The 22,816-nt window shown below is 38.4% G+C and overlaps 1 protein-coding gene across 6 annotated transcripts in view; it reads left to right on the forward strand.

Moving 5' to 3' along the window:
- The window catches only part of MIPOL1 (mirror-image polydactyly 1), a 403,522-nt gene extending 383,697 nt beyond the window's left edge, over nt 1-19,825 (forward strand). For 5 of the 6 annotated variants that reach the window (XM_073998508.1, XM_065548737.2, XM_045396307.3 and 2 more), the window contains 2 exons: nt 16,885-16,925; nt 19,533-19,825. In XM_073998508.1, the coding sequence (XP_073854609.1) occupies nt 16,885-16,925; nt 19,533-19,681 (190 nt within the window). In that variant the 3' untranslated portion in view covers nt 19,682-19,825. Of the gene's footprint in view, nt 1-16,884; nt 18,401-19,532 lie in introns of those variants that run through there. The other variant, XM_073998511.1, reaches the window with a different exon arrangement.
- Nucleotides 19,826-22,816: the final 2,991 nt, after the last annotated feature.

Consider the following 22,816-nt stretch of genomic DNA (forward strand, 5'->3'; position numbering starts at 1 on the left):
GAAGGAACAGGAAACCAAAACTTTCAGCATTGTTTTCCATGTTGAAAAATTAAAATTACATAGATGAATATTGCTCAAATGCTAGCATGTGGCCAAATGAATCATATTTGCCTTAAAGTAGCAAAAAGGTTAAGATACTACCTGCGTTCATACTTAATTTTTCTTGAGATTAATCACAGAAGAAATGAAAATGCTATTGATTCCTAACTCTTGTCTTGAACATCTGAAGTTCTCTTAGCTAATAACTTTTTACTTAGAATTGTATCTTTAATTATAGGATCTCTAATCACTTTGAAACCACTTAATTAAAACATTGTCCTTTTATATAAAACCTTCACATTTGTGAAAAATGAGAACAAAGGAATTGAAAAACATTTATAATGTGACATAAGCAGGCATTTTCACAGCTAGAATTGCGAATGTGCATCCATCCCTAAGCTGTTCAGGTTGTCAGCCATACTGCTTCCCTATCTGCTGCTGTTTAGAGCTGAAACTTGTGCCATCATGGTTAATGTTTTGACAGATTTTATCATAAACCTTGATGCTGTAAATTTGCCTTGAGCCAAAATTTAACATGTTGTAAGTTCAGAAACAGTTTTTACTGTTGGTGATCCAGAAAGGGAAATAAATCAATTATGCTCTTTTGAATGATAGGAGTATAGAGTTTAACTCCCTAAAAGTTACACATTGCTTGAAATTTGGGACAAATTCTCATTCTCTATTTTCAGGACCTCTCAGTTGTCAATAAAACCATACATTAACACTTTTGTGACTTTTGTAAAGGAGAATCTACCAAAGGAAATATTATGTAGCTTATATATGCTTACTAAATTTTGTAACCAAAATATTATCCGTAATTTTTTTTAATGAAAAAGTCCTTTGCCTTAGTATATGGAAACAAAAATGCAAAACTCTTGGAATAGCCACTTTCTTTCCAGATAATTTATTCAGAATTCTCTTTAGTGAGCCCCTATTTTACAGTGCCTGTCATCTACTCTTTTATACCTACTTATTTTATTAAACATGCTCCCAATCATTGCTATTTCTAACAGCCTGTAGATCTAGATTTTTTTTTCTCTCTAAAACATCGTCATTGACCATGACCATTAATATTTACTCATAAATGGATTTGTACACAGGCTTAACCATAGCACATCAGTGAAGACAAAAAGAGTTGTTACTCAGTTCTTTACCCTAGAATAAATCAAATCAACAAATATTTATTGAATGTCTACTATGTGCAAATAGCCCTGGACTGGTCAGCTTTTAAAAGTCATCCAACTTTTCACATTAACAAATCAAAGCATTATTATTTCAAGCATTGCTGAAGCTGCTTCCATGTCCTTAAGGTGACAAAGCATGTGAGGACTTTGCAAGTACTTGGAGTAAAGGAAGAGGAGAGAATTCACAGAGTGAAAAGAGGAGAAAGAGTGCTCTAAAATATCACCAATGGACTGCAACATGTATGTATGTACGTGTGAGTTTATGTGTATGTGTCTATATTATGTATGTGTTTATATCTGCATATACATACAATGAGAAGAATGAGTGATTTTGGAGAGAAATAACCTTCATTAAAGTACTATAGGAATAGGCATTCACATTTTAGTCCAGAGTTTTGTGTTAAAAATAGGCTTACTAGTTTAACTAGTGTCAAGTCCTGTGATAACAAAAAACCAAAATATATCATGGTACAACAGAAAGTTTGATCAATTTGGAATCCCACATTCTAAAACCTGCTTGCCCTAAAGTGTATTATGAGATAACCTCATCAATCAATAGAATTATAACAAAAGAAATGACTTGTACATTATCATTATAAAAAATTATTGTATAGGCCTTAAAAAGAAGTTAATTTTATCATAAATGAAAGAAGCTACTTAAGAGCTCATTTTAAAGATTCTAATTGCTATTGGAAATGAAATAGAAACTACCAGTAACAGCCAAAACTTGTGTACTTCATTAACCTACACTATTCTGTGTGCTTAATTTTGTTAATCTATAAAAGATAATATACTATCTATTCACATCAAATAATTAAATGTATTTTCTTAGTGAGGTATAAAAGAGAAACTGGTGATAATTTCCAGCTTTGCCAAACAGAATTCATCCTGGCCGTTTTGCATAGAAGGTATGCGTGTATGTTGGCCATAGAAGATACTGTCATTGACATTCTCACGGGCGATATCTGGTAGCAACTTAAAAATATTTGTTTGGGAGAACTAGTTTTTAAATATCAATTTTTGCCTCCTATTCATAGGCTAGTTTAATTCCTAATGAAAATCAAAACGGACTCTTTAATCTTTTTAAACAGCAGATTTTCTCTTTCCTAAAGTGCCTCAGATAATTTCTTAATTTTTGTTTTCAGAAAAAAAAAATGGCATAGCTCTATTGAAACTTTATGTTTCTGTTACAAAATTGTTCATTATTAGGATCACCTTGAAGCAAAGATATCTTCTCGTGTCGTCTTTTAATTACTTGCTACTTTGCCTATCTGGTTGTAATTTATCTTCAAACCATACCCCAATTGCTCTGCAGTAAATTTTTGATTTCTTCTCACATACAGTCTTTTTTTTCTCAGCAAAATTACCCCGTTGACCTTCTTAAACACAGTAAGCACTTTCAACATGGGACTATTTACACTGGTTTGATATATTTCATTTATTTCCTTGCTGTATTGTAATCAATGTCTTAGAGATGTTCTAAATAAAATTGCACTTGGGTGATCCAGATCCAATGCTTGTGTTCATGAAGAAATACTATCTTTAGAGTTGTTTCTAATTCTCACCTAACCTTTCCCTATCTTTTGACCAGGATTCCCAATACTGAGACCCTCTTACCTAGGACCTAGCCTGGATTCACCTGCCCCCTTGTGGTGTTCCTCTCTGAGAAGTTAATTTCTGAAATTTGGGAAAGATAATTAATTTCTGATATTTGGATTTGGCATTACATAGCCTGAGAAGAGAAACCTCATTACCCTTGGCTAGTAGTCTAGAGTCAGAAAAGTTATCTTCTTTTAGCCACTGGCTAACATAAAAAGATGAAAGGTATTTTTTCTTATTCAGGGCACAAGAAGGAACTTGAGCACTATAAAGAAATAGAAGTATAAAATAAGTGACAATGCCTAATTTTGTCTAGTATCAATATTAGTGACCTACAGATTGATAAACTAAAGAAGTGTTTAAAAAGTTCTCATATAGCAACTACATAAAATTTATTCCATGTCAGTGTCTCCATTTTTAGTGAGTGGAGAAGGAAGGGAGACTGGTATTCTATTTTATTTAAATTTTATATAGATTGCCTAAGCCTTTCATCAAGGATGAATATATAAATATAAAAAATAAATTGAATCTTGTATAATGTATAGTCAAGTGTGTTTGATATGACTGACGCAAATAGATTGTTTCCTTTTCTCAAAAAGAATTCATTCCTCACATGCCACAGCACTAACTTTTACTCTTCAATTGAAGTCAATAGAATTTGCCATGGAAAGGGGATATATATATTCAATGAGTGACTTTACCTAACCACAAATTCAGTGACATTTTGCAAGAATAAGGACTTCACAGTTAGGCCTCTAGTTAATAACAACATAAAAATAAAAGCAAGGGAAAGGGAAAGTACTATTTTCACAAATAAACCATTTATCTTTCTTAGGAAGAAGAGATAGATTAATAAATTATTATTGTTAGCAAGATCCCAAGTAAAATTTTAAAGATCTCCATTTCTGTCTGTTAACTGTAAAATATTTTTAAAAGAAAGCAGTTGTCTCTTTACATGGTGTACTACCTCCCACCCTACCTGCACCCAAGCCTGTTTGGATTGAGAAATAGTGATACTCTGTGGCATTTTAAATATCATGTCACCTGACCTGAGATCTAGAAGAAGAAACAGTATGCAAGCTTTAATAAAGCTATTTGCAGGCCAACTCCCAAATTTCTAGTATTTACCGCTCCTTTGCAGTTCCTCTTACATTTGTAACAGTTGACCTACTAACAGGTTCCCAGAAACACAGATTCAAATTTTGGCAGGCTTACCTCACCTCTTTGTCCTTCCAAAGTACATAAATGCTAAACTGGGTTCACAGTGAGAATGAGAGTCATTCCAACAAAACTTTTAAAACCAAGACCCTTTCTGCTCCCTACCAAGTTACTGCCATCTTCTCCGAAGAAATAAAGTTTTGTCAGTGTGCCCTTGGCATAATTTCTTCAGCCTGGATTAAACACAGGTGACTGAGAGTCCGCCTTATCTCCACAGGGCATTAGTCACTCTATAAAAGTTAAATTTATTATGAAATGCTTTGTTTGTGTTAACATATATCTTCTCTGGGAAGTTGGAAACAAAGGCATGTCCTTTAAGACTCCATATGGGGAAAACACATCCTCCTTTGGAATTTAACCTTAATTTGAACCAAGATCTGTGAAAGAAAAGTACTTTAGTGTATTGTTCCCTTGCTCCACCCTTCTATCCCCTTATCTAAATGGAGTTACTGTTGCTTCGTGTTTTTTTAACTCTTCCAATTCCAGTCCTTGCTTTCCTGAGTTTAAAATTTATCCTGGGAAAGAAATATATTAAAATAATTGTGGCAAACAATTATGCTTTGCTTTTAAGAATGAATTTTTTTTGTAGTATATTAATTCTGACATCCTTAAAGTTAGGTAAATGCACAGCCAGTTTATACATCTTCGTTTTTCATTTTGTTGTTTTAAGGTACATTGTAAAGAATATTTTATTTCCTAAAAATTTTATTTCCTGCATATCGTCTCTAAGATTCTCTTGCTAGCAAACATTGTTATATGTGCATAGTTTACACCTTATTAGAAGTAAAAAAGAATTAGAAGTAAGAAAAGTTTCCATTGGGAACGATGATGAGGTGCTATTTGAAAGACCAGTTTTCGATCTCTGTTTTCCGTCAGTCTGTTTGCAAAGTCTTTGTGAGGGTTTCCTATGTATCTAAAATCCAGAGATGCTCCAATGCTTCTTTTCAAAAGCAAAAGCAGAACCTCCATTACTGCTGCCTCAGCATAACAGCCTGGTTGTTTAATAAGCATCAAAGAAAGCATTTCAAAAAGAAAATACTTTTATTTGACATTTTAAAAATGTTGCTTATATAAATGCTTAATATGTTTTAATAGTGTCTACCAACAAACATGTAATCATCCAAATGATTTTCCTTTCTTGACTTTTCTTACATTAAAGAAAAATCAGAAACTAAATTCAAATATGTTTAGATATTAATTTATTCTTAAAAACTGAACATAATTTTAAAATATACTTGTATGCAACCCCTCCCAAAATAACTATCCTCAGCATTATTAAATTGAAAATTTCATAGCAAAAACAAAAATAATAATAATTTTAGAACAAAGCATTTACAGATTCCTTTGCTCACATACTTCATTATCTCATCATATATTTTATTTAAATGATAATATTGAAATTAGTTTGATAACCGTATTCTTAAAATATGGAATATATATAAATAATGTATTTAAGGGACTGGGACCTTTATCACAAGTAATATGAAATCAAGATATCATTGTTTTCCCACCTCAGTTCCATCTATTTATGTTAGTTCCACCCCAAGCAACCCTCATATAATGATCATTGAAGCTTAGTCTCTACTACTTGTTAGCATATGATTATATACTATCATTGTTATTTAAGTTCATAATATATATCAAGTTTCTTCATGGAAATTATAAACTCACATGGGGTAATAATGAACTGACAGCTTGAATACTTTACCTCTTAGACTCTAAGTTTTTAGTCCTCTTGGACTTTGTGCTGCATTAGATACTAATTTGACTTAAAAAAAAAAAAACTTTCTTAAAAGATGACAACCCTATTCCTCTTGATGCCTTACTAAATGCTGTCCCCAATTTTTTCCAAAGATGATCTGGATGATTATCTTCATGGCATCTGTAGATACCTGTATAGTTATTCATAGATAGTTCTACCATATGATAGGAAGGTTATAGGAAGACATTTCACAGGTGTAAAATGGTCAAATAATAGATGAACAAGATGATGGGAGAAGTGAAGATAGGTAAGAATAAGGTTGAATAGGCAAATGTTAACCAGAATTAAAGAAAATAATAAAAAGTGTGAGCTTTATAGGTGAGGAGAAGAAACAATATAGCAATAAAGGAGCAAAAGGAAGAGAAAGAACCAAAGATAACTCTAAACTGTCATATGTATCCAGGTTGGTAAATTCCAAAATATTTGCAAAATTTGATTAAAAAGATTAATAGTGTGTGTGTGTATAAAAATATAGACAAGAATGGTCTTCACATGTTAAATTCAAAGATGCAAATATTTGACAAAACAATTAGAATAATAAAACACTGAATTTCTTTATTGATCATGAGGAATATTACTTAACCATGAGCTGTATTACTAGACAAAACCATGTTAGATAAAATAAGAAATAATGTTTGTTCATGAGAGTTGTTTATTTTTATCAATTTCTATTTATGTTTGAATCTTATAAGAGACACTTTAAAATGTTTAGCTAAATCAAAATAGTCCTTACCCAATGAAATCACAACATGATAGAGTCATGAGAAGTATGGGTAATAAACTGTGGCAATGGGTGAGGGGTAGGGAGATAAGATTGTAAAACATGTAAGTTTTATCAATATATATTAATCATATAATGATTTACAAATAATGTACAGTACAAGGAAAGGTAAAAGTAATGTTCTCAGAGGAAATGTTTCCATTCTCGTTCTATTTGGAAGTCCTTGGGACAATTTGTGTTCTGATTATATTTAGAAATCTTTAGTATTTTGTCTTGGCCAGGTGTACTTGCTCAGGTTTGTAATCGCAGCACTTTGGGAGGCTAAGGTGAGTGGATTACCTGAGGTCAGGAGTTTGAATCACCCTGGTCAAAATGGTGAAACCCTGTCTCGACTAAAAATACAAAAATTAGCTGGATCTGGTGGCGGATGCCTGTAGTCCAAGCTACTTAGGAGGCTGAAGCAGGAGAATCGCTTGAACCTACGAGGCAAAGGTTGCGGTGAGTCTTGATCACGCCACTGCACTCCAGCCTGGTGACACAGAGAAACTGCGTCTCAAAAAAAAAAAAAAGAGTCTTCAGTATTTTGTCTAAAAGTATATCCTGCAGAGAGGATTGAATGAGATCATAGAGGGGGGTTTATTGTTTTTATTTCTTAATTATTTAGGCAATACCATACCTGGTGCTGGGGATACAAAGTTGAATAAGACGTAGTCTCTGACCTCATGGAAATCGCAGTTGAAAGGGAATTCACATAGCTTTAAATAATTGTCATACATCGTGTTAGGGGCCATGACAGACATAGGCTCAGAACAGGTAAAAGGGCATCTTGCTCTTTCTGTGACATTAAGGAAGGTTTCCCAAAGGAGATGATGTTTGAACTAAGTGCCATTGGGATTGGCAGTTAAGAAGTCCTTGGTGACTTTAATGAGAGTGATTTCTACTGAAATGAGAGGCAAAATCCAGATTGCAGTGAGCTGAGAGGTGAATGAAAAATGTAGAAATGGAGACAGTAAATATAGACCACTTTTCCCAGGAAATTGCCTTCTACCTGTTCTTACTTACTGCCTCTGAAAAGATATAATAAGGAATTTCATATTACATAGCACAATTAAGTGCTAATTATAGCAATGGATTATTTTCTGGGTGTTAGTGAAATAAGAGCATTCTGCTTGTACAAGCTCAATAACATGAATCCTTCCATCAAGAGCCTCAGTACTTGAAGGAGGGTCATAGCTACACCTTTGTATTATATACAGCTTTGATTACCAATTCTATTTCTTGTCTCTACTGTGGAACTTCACAGTCTTAATTGCCAAATACACCCAGATGAAATTTTCTCTTTTCTTCCTCTCTTCTATCTTTCTTATAAATTCTCTTTACACCTCTAACCATATCTCTTCGAGGGATTCAAATATTTTATTATCCATACATTATCTTTCTAATGTTAAATATTATTAACTGAATAAACACCAAACGTCTTAGAGCATTTAAGGCCCTACAGACTTTTGTTCCAGCCTACTTTCTCAGCTTTATCTTTCTGTGACCTCCCCTTTCATGCTGCAATGTCACCTTGGGCTGTATGTGCCCTGAACTTTCTGGCTTCCAATTTCTTACACTTAACTCTACCTGGAATTGTCCCTCACTGCAATCTCATATCTAAATCCTAAATCCTATCTGACATTTATGGTTTTACTCAGTTGTCATATTCCCTATAAAAGCTTTTTTTTTTTTTTTTTTTTGAGACAGTGTCTTGCTCTGTCTCCCAGGCTGGAGTGCAGTGGCATGATCATAGCTCACTACAGCCTCGACCTTCTGAGCTCAAGTGATCATCCTACCTCTGGCTCCTGAGTAGCCAGGACTACAGATGTGCACCAACTTCCTGGCTAATGGTTTTGTTTATTTGTTTGTTTATTTGTTTTCTCCACAGAGATGAGGTCTCTTCCTATTGCCCAGGCTGGTCCCGAACTCCTGAGCTCAAACAATCCTCCCACCTCAGCCTCCCAAAGTGCTGGGATTACAGGCATAAGCCACCGCACCCAGACATTTTTTGTCTTTCTGCATATAAATAACTTTTCTTCCCAACTCTTACTATTTTATATGTGCTTCCTATGTCTTTGATTCATTCATTCACTTATTCATTCATTCCACAAACCTGTGTTGGACACCTACTATGTGTCAGAAACTAAATTGGCCATTTTCTCTCTTTCTTCTAATTATTCGTGTGTTATCACTTCTATCACATTATAAATTCCTCAAGATCAAGGATCATCTAATATAACTCTATAAATAGCTAACACATGCTTTACCCATGTTTTCAACAAATGTGCTGAATGTGTTAATGAATAAATTAATCTCAAATGGAGATTCATCCCTGAAATTTGAGAAGGCAAAGATAGCACCCAAATCATTTATCCTCCCTGCTGTGGATTTCCCTCCTGCCATTATCTGCAAGAATACTGTTTGACAACTTCTCAGCTTAAATGTCTTTATATGGCATTTTTAAAAATGGCATTTATCTTCCTTGTATTTATTCTCTTAACCTCTTCCCTGCCCTCAGCTCCACCATTCCACTGAAAGATTCTGCAAGTTATAGTATTAATCAAATTCTTCCACTTTATGTCCATTACTACCTCACCTAGCTGGTGACCATGCTACAATTTCTTTCTAAAAAGATTCACTCAGCCCCAGTGACTTCCTTCTTTCAATTGACACTACATGTGTTGTCTTTGAACATGGACTCAGATTATATGGCTTTCCAAATTTCTTCTCTTCAACAGACATTTTTAAACTGTGTAATACGGCTGGCCACAGTGACTCACGCCTGTAATCCCAGCACTTTGGGAGGCCGAGGCAGGCAGATCACTTGCGGTCAGGAGTCCAAGACCACCCTGGCCAACATGGCGAAACCACGTCTCTACTAAAACTACAAAAATTAGCTAGTCATGGGGGTGCACACCTGTAATGCCAGGTACTCGGGAGGCTGAGGCACAAGAACTGTTTGAACCTGAGAGGTGGAGGTTGCAGTGAGCAGCGTTCGCACCACTGCACTCCAACCGGGGCCAACGGAGTGAGACTCTGTCTCAAAAAAAAAAAACAAAAAACAAAAAACAAAGAAACAAACAAATATACTATATAATACCAACACTAACACACTTTCATTTCTTTCCTAATCCCTTATCTTCTATTTGTCAACAATCTTTAGCTTAAAATGTTAGTCACCTCTGGAACGTTCTATGTGTTCATTTCCACCAGCATAGTTTACTATCAGTTCAGCTTTCTAGAACCCAGTTTGTAATCCATTTCCAGGAGGGTTTTTTGATTAACCTAGATTTGTGTATCACTACCCTTAATTGTTCAATTACTATATGTTGTTTACTATAATAATTTGAACTAAATTTGTATTCAACTTGCTCTCTGTAAGAGTACTCCATTATGGGCATTATCTAATCCAAACTGGACAAACTCCAATAGGAATCCTGTACACTGATCTGTATTCTAAGTGTGAAGATTTGCTCTTCATGATGATGTTAATCTGTGTTTCCTAGTCTTGAGAAATGGATTTAAGCTGGGTTCTAGAGAGCTAAAGTGATAGTAAACTTGCTGGTGGAAGTGAAGATGTAGAATGTTCTAGAGGTGACTAACATTTTAAACTAAAGATTGTTGGCAAATAGAAGATGAAAGAGTAGGAAATAATTCCAAGATCTTCAACTATTCTAGCATTACAGTATGTACCCAAATTATCTTAATTGTCTAGTCAACCAAAGTTTACAAAAAATAAATTCTGCCATAACTATGACTCAAATATATGCTAACCCATAAAATATAGGTAAGAAAGTGAATTTGAGGCTTGAACACAGGTAATTAAGAGGATCTTATAAGAATTGCCAAGACTTGATGGCTAAGGACTCAGGTTTAGACTATAATAAGGAAAGGTCTTCTGCTTCTGGCTATGACAGAGTTGCTAGAATCAGATGAATTCATACACTGAGAATAACTATAAAACTTGGACAAAATACAAAGCAAAACAAAACAAAATCTGAAAGCTCTGGAGAACAACCAGTGCAGCCAGGACCTCAGGGACCAAGATCCTGGAGAGAAGGAAAACATATTGAAGTGAGTACTGCTCTGAGAATAGCGATTTCGCCTTGGAATGTTTGCTGATTCAAGGCTTGGGGCATAGAGGCATAACAAATGGAGCATTCTTGAGCCTGTGGCAGTTGTACTGGGCTGAGGAAACAGAAAAAGTGGAGTTCAGAGTTAAATTAAGCAGTTATTACATGAGGGGCCAAGATCTAGAGAAAAGTGCTATGGACAGTTAAGACCAACATTCTATGTGCATTTTTCCTTCAAGGCATTTTCTGATATCCAACAGGCTAAACTCAAGACGAGACACAGAAAAAGCAAGTAAAAAAATACATATTAGGAAGATTAAATCTAGGGAGAGAATCTGTCAGTTCCATGATTCTGAGGAGACAAAAGTTGGAGTGCAGGTCTCACCAAAGAGGAGAAACTCAGCTTTTGATTCACACCTTGGAAAATCTACATCATAAGAGTAAGGACACATTTATAGCTAGATTACCCTCAACTATACCAAGGTGATATTCTCAAACTCTTAAATCTCCGTAGAAAGCAACAATATCATCTAGAACCCCCACTGTTTTCATACATAATATTTATCATTCAACTGAAAGTTATCCAGCATGGCAGACAATAAAACTAAATGACCAAAAACCAACACAAACAGAAAATAGAAACAAATCCACATGTGATTCAGATATTGTAGTTATCAGACACAGACTTTAAAATCATTATAATCATTATAATCAAATTTGCTCAAAGGTGGATTTTAAATGGAAATTTTTAAAAAATTAAATGGAAATCTTAGAACTGAAAAATATAAGAACAAAGTTAATAATTCAATAGATGGTTTTAGTGGATTAGACCTAGGAGAAAACTGAATTCAGGAACTGAAAAGGAAATTCAGAAACTGAATTTCCTGAAAAGGAAATTTTCCAGAAAAGGAATTTAGGAACTGAAAGAGAGGCCAATGGAAAATGTCCAAATTGAAGAAGAGAAAGAAAAAAAAGAAAAATCTATAAAACATTGTAAAAGATATATGGAACATAGTAAAAGACTTAGTGTGTGTAATTGGGGTTCTAGGACAGAAGGAAAATGGGATAGAATCAGTATTTGAAGAGATATTGACCAAGAATCTTCTAAAACTGATGAACAGTATGCTATTGAAACATGAGATTCTAAAAACTTAAACACACACACACGCATGCACACACACACACCCCTAGGCACATCATAAACAGCTCAAAAAAATACAAATAGACAAATCTTCAAAACAACAAGAGAGACAGCTCTACTTCCACTTAGGATGTAGAAAACCATAAGAAAGTGTCACACCTGCCTAAGAATGAAAAAAATAAATTATTATGTATAAAATCATAACTTTTTAGCCTATCAGAGAGTTGAGATTACAAAGCAACTAGATGAATTAAATTCCAAAGAAGAACGAGTCCCTCTGAGGAGAAATGAAACACACGAATTGTCTCATTTTTTGGCAGAGCATGGGAGAAAGAGGTGGTAGTCATAAAGTGGGTAAGCAGGAAAGAAAATGTTAACAAAGCCTTAAACGTACCCATGGACTAGCATGACAGTTCAGAATCCCTGGGAATCCCAGAGCACAGAGGACATTTGCCCACACTCACCAACACTTTTTCATGGACCTCCACTGGGCGCTTATGAGAAAGACTGAGAGTAGAGCGGGGACCTGAGAGAGTCTTCTTTTCTATGGAAGATTTCTGCAGGGCCTGCCAAGGTTTGAGGCTAGAGCAGGAGTACCTGGAGAAGCACACCCAAGGTCCAGGCCCCTTTTGAATACAGGTTGATGAATGGCCACAGCTATGAGCAGGTATGTATCTAGGAACAGGTATAAAACCCACCTACACTCTGGGTCCTCCACTGATTCCAGGCAAAGGGCATCTACCAAGTGGAGAGAGGTAAGAAATCTGCCCATATATTGTATCCAAACCTGCTTTAACATGAGGCAAAAGCTGTCTTCGTGGGAAGAAGGGCAAGAACCATCCTATGCCTTAGGCCTAGGTAAAGATTGGTGATATTTAGAAAGGTTCAAGAAACTCATACACACTGAAGACACTCCAATACAAGGTAGAATTTGTAGGAAGGGGCAAGGAACCTGCCTGTGTGTTTTTAGGTTTTTAGAATCTCATGTTTGTTGTGGCATATTGTTCATCAGTTTTAGAAAGCCTGCACTGAGTAGGAAGCAGAGATCATCTGCTGCTGGAGGATGCTCAGATGTACAGGGCTTGCCTAAAATCAAGAAGAGAGCAGGAGAACTGAGAAACTCCTCCCCTTCCCCCGCCAGAAGCCTTGTGTCTGGTAACAGGTAACAATAGCCATCTACTGTTGGAGAAAGAAGAAAAGCATGGAAAAGATGGAGCAGGGAAAGAGGAAAAAAGCAACAATCACTCTCCAGAACTGCAGGTCTTACATTAAGCACAAAATAGGAGCAGCCCAGCCCACCACCAGAGGGATTTCAAGTCTGTTGTACACTGAAAATAACCATAGCTACAACAAAACCCAATTTACCGCAAATGCTGACTAAATCAACTAATAGCTCCACATTAATAGCTTGATGGAAGGATAGATATTCCCTCTTTGAACATTTGCTTCAGTCTCTACTCTTCTTCTATAAAACATACCTGGCATTTAAAAAAAAAAAAAAACACACACACATTTAAAAAGTTTAAAATACCTATGTGAAAAGATAAAATAGTCAGCAGAACCAGACCCAGAGGTGACTCAGAAGTTGAAACGACTAGAGACTACTAGAGACTCAAGAAAGAAACAACAAAAAGAATAAAACGACATATGGCTTTCAAAAGAGTAGGAGTAATTCTGTCTTCTCAGAGAAACAGAAGCCAGAAAAAATGAAATAGCATCTTTAAAGGGCTGAAAGTAAAACAACAGCAACAACCTGGAATTAAATTCCCAGCAAAAAGTGAGAGAGTATCACAAGCAGAACTCCACTAAAAGAAATCCTAAAGGAAGTCAAGTAGGCAAAAGGAAGGTGGTCACAGATGGATCATACTGACAGAGGAATGAATGAATATAGCAGGTAGGATAAATATGTGGGATAAAACAAATGAACATTGACTGTGTTTTAAAAATAGAATACATGAAACAAAAAGTTTATTTTATTCAAAACAAATATATCTATTGTAATTGAAAGTTGAATGACTAGAGCTAAGTAAATAAAGCGTAAGTTTGAGGAAAATGTATATCCAAGTGGTCATCTGATGTACACTTGAAGCTTCAATGTTGAGAAGCTCAGTATTTCCTGAGGTGACCTACTCAATCTAAAATCATGTTATGGATGTCTTCATATAAGCTGTAATCTGTAAGTCTCTAATTTCTACCCTTTGGCCCTAATTCTGCCCTCTATACTCACATACAATAAATGGTTCTAGTCTCCCTCACATATGCTTGAAACAACTGTAATATCCTTCAACTGTAACATAAATATTTTATTCTGTGGCAAAACATCCCCATTCTAAACCATCCTTCACAAGGCCTGATTTAGTTCTCATCTATATTTACAATCTCCTAAAGGTCTTGCTTTTTCTTTTTTTTAATTTTAATTTTAATTTTTTTTTATTTTATTTATTTATTTATTTATTTATTTATTTTTTTGAGACAGAGTCTCTCTTGTCACTGAGGCTGAAATGCAGTGGCATGACCATAGCTTACTGCAGCCTCCAACTCCTGGCTCAAGTGACCCTCCTGCCTCAACCTCTGAGTAGCTGGGACTAGGCACATGCCACCATGCCCAGCTAGTTGTATAAAAAATTGTATAGAGACAGGGTCTCACTTTGTTTTCCAGGCTGGTCTTGAACTCTTGGCCTCCAGCAATCCTTCCACTTCAGCCTCCCAAAGTGCTGGGATTAAGGGTGTGAGCAACCATGTCTGACCTATAGTTCTCAGAGAATAAATCCTAACATAGGAAACATGACCCTGTGTTGACCAGTGCGTTCTTGCCTTCCCCATTTCATGTATGCAGCCTAAGATGACATTATCTTTTCTAAGGGAGGAAAAGCATGCTAGTTATCCCTATATAATTTCTAATTTTACTCTGTGAAAACTCTGGCCTCAAGAGGTTAGAACTTAACTGCACTCACTGGAAGCTTGTTGCAGGAACATTAGGCTAGAAATAATGTACAGACAAGAATTGGCCAAAGAGCATCTGGAGGCTATTTTAATGGATAATGGACAGTATTATAGACTAAAATTGTGACCTCTGTAATGTCCAGAAAATAGATATTGGGAACAGGAATTATTGACAGGGCATATTAATCAATTAGAGATATATGGGCAAGAAGAGAGACAAGTCAATGATGACTATGACTTTTCGAGCCTGAGTGACTAAGAGTTTGAGAAAAATGTAAAAGTCAGGAGGGATGCCCTGTTACTGAAAGAAATGTGTTGTTTTAATTTAAATATATTAAATAATCATGGAAATGCCTTGTAGACCAGTATAGAAATAAGAAGGAAGTTTTGTTCAAAGGGTAGCAGTTAACTTTTAGTTTGCTGCGTGATAATTCAAGCCATGAAACAAAGGAACGAAAGGTCTGTCAATATTCTCACACCAGATCATTAGAGGCATATCTATAGTTGAATAAGTTGGGTTTGTAGCTTGTTGCAAATAAGGAGACTATGCATCATGGGGAATTGTGTGGCATTTCAGTAAGAGGATGTTAGAAAGGACATTATATGATTGGGGCTTGTGTTAGGTTATTCAGGGGAGAGTTCAAGATAGTGGGACTTTGGCTACAGCTGTAATTTGTAAATAAGCAACAGTTACTCTTATTAGCTGGGATGAAGGGATGCTTGCTATAATTGTAGTTTACATAGGGATCTTGTTTTCATCTGTGCTTAGACAAAATTACAAAGTGGTCTTGGTTTTGCCTCACTTCACTCTGGTTATAGAGTGGCCTTGACTAATGTTAGTGTTCAGTAAAATCGTTTGGTGGGCATGTTTATTTCAGAGAGGAGGCAGGACTCCTTCTCATCCATGACCTCATGGAGGATGCACTGGTATAGGAGTAAAAATGTTCAGTTGGGATAAGGGTAGATGAAGAAATGGATGACAGGTAAAATCATCTGTCTCTTTACTTTTCTTTTCTTTTTTTTTTTTTTCTTTTTCAGTGAAGTTAGAAATAAGGCCATCAATCAAGATTGGGGAGAAAGGGAGATGAAAAAGCCTAGAGAAAGTTTAACTCATCTAAGAGGTTATTCAGTGAATCAACAAAAGATGCCATTTTCTATTAAATCATCTATTTTATTAAAGAGATAAATGCAGCTGTTGCTGTATATCATGAATTTATGAAAGATTTAGGAGTGGGAGTTCTTTTTTTCCAAAAAAACAAATGAGACAGGTTACTATCTTTTTATATGGGAGTGGTACAAACCTTTTATTTGAAATACCCATGCTAGGGTAAATATTCACTGATACAAATAATTTGTAACCTTTATTTTGGCTTTTGGACTGTGTCTCTCAAAGGAAAAAAAAAATCTTGCTATTTTCAAAAGTTAAATAGAACATCAACCAGGGACCATGGCCATCCAGAAGACTGAGTTCCATAAAAATGGACTCCCCACTCCCACTTGAATCCTCTGTTTTTGTGTATCTAAATAAATAGACGCCTTGCTCATTTCTGGTATTAGGTGTGATTGAGAGATATAACTCACTTAGCAGCAGCAGCAGCAGTTTCTGTGCATGCTATAGCCCATGCTCTTGTGAGCATCAAAAGGAGATGAAGCCTGATTAACCATTTTGAAATCTATCGGATGAGAAGTCCTTACAAAACAACTTTTATACGCTTTAATTAAAAACGTGTTCCGGCAGCTCAGAGATGAATGGGCTTCAGGGGGAGCAGGGCTGAGCCCGTTGCTATGACGACACCAAATCTTTTCACGCCTGGCCCTTCCTCAGCACACTCTGTCTAGCTCTCTCCAGCTATTAATTTGCCTCTGTCCCAGCTCTCACTCCCTCAGTCCCCTGGACTGTGAGTCTATACATGACCTAATACCTTTTGCTGCTTCTCCTATGGTACTTCTGTTTCTATCATCTTTTCATCACTTATATTTCCTTGGGAATCTCTGCTTTCTGTTCCTCTTGAAAACAAGTTACTCGCCTGAGTTGAAAACACTTAAAAATGTTATTTCAAAGCATGGTAATCATTGTTTATTACCCCAATGATAAATTTAATTGTAAGGGTCTTGTATATAGTTGAGAAGAATCTTACTATGTTCTACATTTTTTTGTATTTCAGGTTGAACACTGGCTACTACACTACTCTTTCTGTTGCTGAGGGTAAGATGAAAATAGGACTCTGTTATACTCTGGGAAAGTTAATTTGTGCTTAGTGTTAAAATCTCAGGTTATTCCACAAACAACATCACCTGGTAACAACTGTAAGTGAACATAAGACTTTAAAATATGTGTTTACTACAAATCCTGGAGAAAAAAATAGCAGATCTTACTTTATTTAAGAAGGCTCTTTGGATATTTTAAGGTAGTAGTCATTGTATAGGGAATTAAATAAAACGCAACACTGTCACTTGCTATATCATATGAATCATCAAGAATTGGATAGAATTTTCCCCTCTCAAGACCCAGTAGCAAATTGGGAGGAAGCTGATATCTGTGCAATCTTGTATTCAATGGGAGTATATAAATTATAGTATTATTACACAACTTCTCAATGTCACTCTTTGACTCATCAGAGACCTTACAATCTTTCATTTTGCTTACAATTCCCATTCTCCCTTTTCACCTATTCTGTTTTGTAAGATGAGATAGGTGAATGGAATGCAGTGGAGATCATTTCTCAATATTTCTCATTTCTCTCTCTGCTTACCTCACAATCTGTTCTTGCTATGGTTATACTTTTAACGTGAATTATCTGTCAGACTAAAGGAGCATTTCCTTCCTAATTGCCTGACTCAGTAGAAATGCTGAAGTGTAAAAGACAGGTGCAGACTCAAGGGTTAAGCCTGGGCATGGCATTTCACTGTCCAGAGGGCAGGCTACTACTTTGGCACATTGGAAGCCCAGAGTCTGGATTTGAGTCTGGGAGGCCAAATCATTATGCAGTGCTCCAGCTCCAGCTTTTGAATCTCTGCAATTGAAATATAAAGGTTTTACTTCTCTTTGGAAGTTTTATAATGAACTGCCTTGACCTATTTGCTATTGAAAACTCTGATAAAATATATTCCTGATAGGACACATGTAAATCTCTGGGTCACAAGGAACAAACACTCTGAAAATTCTCCAGTAAGAGGAACAGTATTCTCAATGAACCAACTCCCAATTGGTTTCTAGTTTTTCTTTCTTTTAATTTAAGAATTTAGCATATTTTAAGAAGTTGAGGTCCTGTGATGTATTATCATAAATTATACTTAAAAGGCAAAGAGACTTCATGACTTAGCATTTGGGTGACATCTCACAAATGGATCAAGTCTCAGGTTTATAATGCTGGTATCATTCAAAGGAATTTGGAGATTTAAATTTATTATTTTCCTCTCAGTATTAAGGATAGAAAATCAAATGCTTAATACATATTAAAGGAAGTTTCCCACCTGGGCATTTTATTTGGATCAGGATCAATCTTATGTAGGAACTAAATAAAGTAAGTGTGTATAGACTGGCTGAATAAATAGAGAGACAAGCATGTGGGTATCTGAAACAGGTTTGAGAACTAATAAAAATGGATCCTCGAAGAGGCATATTTAAAATGCAAGACAATTTTACCTTAATAAATAACCAAGAAAATACTGTTGGCAAAATGTTTTGCACCATGAATATAATTTCTCCAAGAAACTCAAGAAGTGGAAGGGAGTCCTTCAGTTCTTGACATTTAAATCTATTCAAACCATGGCTTGGGAATACTCTGAGGAGAGTAATCTTTAAGGTGAGTGAGCTAGAAGACATAAGAGTCTTTTCCATCACTATTTTCCATGGCTTCATGATTCATGATTCAAGGCTGAAATGGGCATTGGGGTTGCACTTTAGATAACATTGGATTTTCATTTCTGTTGAAATGCTTCACATCTTCTTCCTTCCTAATTCTGTTCCATGGCCAAAGACATCTACATGAAAATCATAGTATCTTTTGTTTAGTAATTCATCCATCCTATGGGGCCCTGCTCACCTGAAGCCACATAATCCTTTATGTGTACTCAGACACTAGATAAATTGTTTATGTGATAAACCACGGGCCTGTCCTGTAGTTTCTGAGGTTGGGTAGACTATATGTCAGAATTAAAGCTTTTTTGGTGGTTGTTTTAAACATATAGTTATGCAGGGAATTGTTCTTACGCTGGGTCCCGAGTCCTCTGAAGCCCTCAAAATATCATAAAAATTAATTATTAAATAGCTATACCTACATATAACTTATTCTTATTATACATATTATGTTAAACTCTTATTCAAATTGTTAATATGTAAAATCTAATTCACTGCCATCTTTACCCTGTATAAACATCTTTCTCTTCCCAGTATTTCTAAGCATGTGACAATGAATATGCAAAGGAAGCGCAGCGGTCCACCAGGTGTGGGATGTGTGTGGCAAAATTCAAGACAAAGATTAAACCTCCACTTGATGTTGCAAAAGAGATTTTATAAAAGGTGACTGAAGTAAGTCACCACAGTGTAAATGAGCCCGTCACCAAGATTCAAACCTATTTTTAATAAGTTAATAAAAATGGGCTAGGGGTCCAAAAGAGAATTCATTCAATTTTTGACAACCTGTAGCATTCAGAGTTTAAAACTCACCTAAAGAATAGAATTTCCCATACACTTCTTTATTAGACACTCAGAATATCTGCAGGGTAAATGTTTTACATCCTTTCTGAGGTAAATGAAAACTATAAAGACTTCACAAAAGTGAATCTATATTTTAATGTAAATTACATTCAGGATGCTGCTGTATAAGACAAAGGGGAAGAAAGAAAGCCTGGAACGAAGAACTGAAGTCTTTTAATCTTACATACTTGAGAGGAACCCCCGTCTCACCACCCCCAGTGCCATTGAAGGTTGTTGTCAGAGTCAATGGGTTAAATTTGTAAAGGTTACTCTATGCTGAAGAGAATTAAATAACTAATCCCTGTATCTCCTGATGAAAATAATGCCTCGCTGGAAGTCAAATCTGAAACACTTCTCTTGGTTGACCTGAAAGCAGCATATTACTCAGTTTCTTGCTTCCTTGCTTTCAGGACAGTTGTATAGATAGGAAGTTCTTGTGGATGCTCCTCTAAGTCCATGTATATATTTGTGTGAGTATATATAGCTATCTACCTGTCTATATACCTCCTACAGCATGTGTGTACTGGCTCTAATTCTCTGAAGAGAAAGGTGAAGAGTCCATTGCTTGGAGGCTGGGATAGTCATGACTCATTGGTGAGGAACGACCAATTCAGTTACTACTGCAGAGTATTTCAATAAGTCTTCTGTTTGTTTAAAGTACTTTAAATTGTTGTTATTATTATTGTTTATCTGACTGAAATAAAACTTTAATCTGAACTTTCCCCAGTAATGGGGGTAAAGAGCGGGGAGTAAGGTTGTATAGGAAGCATCTCAGTAATACCTTGAACTGCAATTTAAGACACGGGGCTATGAAGTCTTCTTTGATCACGATTCTGAGAGATTCAAAATATAATCTCTCTCTTTCCCTCTTCCTCTCTCTCTCTCCCTCTCCCCGCTCTCCTCTCTCTCTCTCTCTCTCTCTCTCTCTCTCTCTCTCTCACACACACACACACACACACACACACACACACAGTCAAGACCCACAGTGTCTGTTTTAGTCGGTTGTCACCTCCACCTCCCTACAATCAAGAGGGCAGAGAAGGCGGGGGCTGGAGGTGGCTGAAAGGGAAGGAATGGCGGTGGAACCCGGGAGGAGGCGACATTCGTGTCAGGTGGCGGTCCCAGGCAGTGTCCATGGGCCCAGAAGCGGAGGGGACGAGGCATCACGCCCGGCGCCCAGACCCCTACACCCGGGGGCGAGACCTGGTATTCCGCGGTCCCCGCCCAGGCTCCTGGGGCGCTTTTCCGCAATGGCTGGCGTGGAAGCGAGAGGGGGCCCAGTTTTTCGGTGCCAGGTTGCGGGTACAGCCGGCTCCGCGCCAGGGTTGGGCGGCGCGGCCGGGATGCTGAGAGCCATGCGTGGTCAGCCAGGGGCGCAGGGCGGCCCTTCTGCCCAGCGCTCCCAGGGCACCAGGGATGGCTTCCCAGCTGGAGGACGGGAGGGAGGAGAGTTAATATCCATTCTGCGGGGGCCGCCCTCGGGGGATGGTTACGAAGGGAGAAATGAAAAATAAATCAAACGAGAGAGCCATCCCGCCCCTCCCCGCGCGGTCGCGGCGAGCGGCGCCACTGGTCCTGCAACCTCGGGCATGCCCGCGCCCCGGAGCCCAGGGGGCGCCTCAGTGGGCCGGGCGGGCTAGGACTGCGCCTCTGTGCGGGTCCCCAGGAGCGCTGCTAGCCGGCCAGCCCCGCCCGGCCGGGCCCCTCGGGCAGGATAGAGCTCTGCTTTGCTCTTTTCGTTGGCCAAGCACAATTGTGTTATTGGAGATAATGAATTCAATCCCCATCAAAGGGCATTAGGCTCGCCCGGGCCCTGGCGTTGCTGATGCCTTTTTTTTTTTTTTTTCAAACCAGGAATGAAAGGCTGAGGGAAAAAAAAAAAAAAAAATTCTCTGGGGGAGCCTTTCCCCTGATCGCTGCTTTGAAGTGAAGGGGCCCGGGCATTGTTGTTCACCTCGCGGCCCATACGGCTGAAGAAAGCCCGGCTTTTGATGGGCTGAGAACCGCCTCGGCAATGAGCACTACGTCGGGCCGCGCGGCCTGCGGGCAGCATATGTCTCAGGGCACCCGGGCACCGTCTGGCGGGCGGGGCCTGGGGCCCGGTGGGGAGGGGGCTTGGCCCGGGAGGCCGGGACTGGAATGAGGCCAGTACCCAGCGGCGGGGATCCTTGGGCTTCAGGCCTCGGGCCAGGGGTCTGCCGTTCCTCCTGCTCACCTGGCGTAGCGCAGGAGATCCACCTGTGTGGCTGATGAGTCCGACTGGGAGGCCGCACAACCCTTTGGGGTGAGGGTGGGAAAAGTTGGCTTCTCCTTGAGGGCAGGGAGCGGGTTGGTCTTTATTTTTAAGCACTGGGACCCAGCATCTAAGGTAGCTGGCTCAACTAGAGCTTAATGAGTCTGAGTCCGCGAAGGTGTGCACTCGGCAAGGGGCCTTCGTGCGACACGTAGTTAGGACTTTTCACCCGTGACTCTGCACATCGCGCAGCGCGGCGGAGCTCCCGGCCCGGAGTTGGGTAGGGGAAGCGGACACTTCGCTGCAGGCGCGCGGCCCGCTCCGCCGGAGGGACAGTTTCTCTGGCGTCCGCCGCGTCTGGCTGCGCAGTTTGTGCCCAGGACCGAGCATTAGCATCAGATCACCTTTTCTAAAACTTGTTTCAGGCAGTGAAGTTTACTTTCAGTGCCCCCAATGTGAACTTTTCCCACCTCGATTCGCTCCTCCACTCCCGGTCGGCCCCAGGGCTCTCTGGCCCAAGGGTCAGCAACCAGAGCTGTTCGGTTCCCTTCCCTGCCCTCCCCATCTCCAGCCCCCTCCTCCCCTCCGCTAAGGATCCGGGTTATCCGCCCCATTAATATATTAGCCAAGCATGACACAAAGGAAGCGCGTGTCAGCAGAAGGCGGTGTGACTCCAGGGAGAGGCGAGGAAACCTGGACGAGGCCCTGCGCTACAACACGGCTCATTGCCGCTTGAGCTCCTGAATCGGCCTCCACCTACTAAAAGCGGTGGAGGACACAGCGGGAGTTGGCGCCCAGGGTTGAGCCGCTGTTGAGCCGCAGTGTATAGCTGGACTGTGGCAGTGAAGCACAAAGCCCCCAGGTGGGACCCAGAGCTAGGGGAACGTTCCAGTAATATCCCAGTCACCTGAACCATGCAAAGAAATTCCGCTCTCCAGGAGCACGGGACTAGGCGGGCGCCTACTTCCTCCCTCGTGCATAATAGGCCCTTAAAATTAAATATACAAAGGATACAAACCTCCGCAGAGCTCCTTACAGTCTTTTCATTAAACTGTTTGTGTTTTAAAACAATTATTTGGCGTAAGAGAGAGAAACCAAAAAACTGACCTGGGATATGAGCAGGCAAGCAAAAGAGTAACAAATGTACTCCTTTATAAAGGTGTGT

Source organism: Macaca fascicularis, chromosome 7 (genome assembly GCF_037993035.2).
Source record: "Macaca fascicularis isolate 582-1 chromosome 7, T2T-MFA8v1.1".
In the NCBI taxonomy this organism is placed as follows: domain Eukaryota; kingdom Metazoa; phylum Chordata; class Mammalia; order Primates; family Cercopithecidae; genus Macaca; species Macaca fascicularis.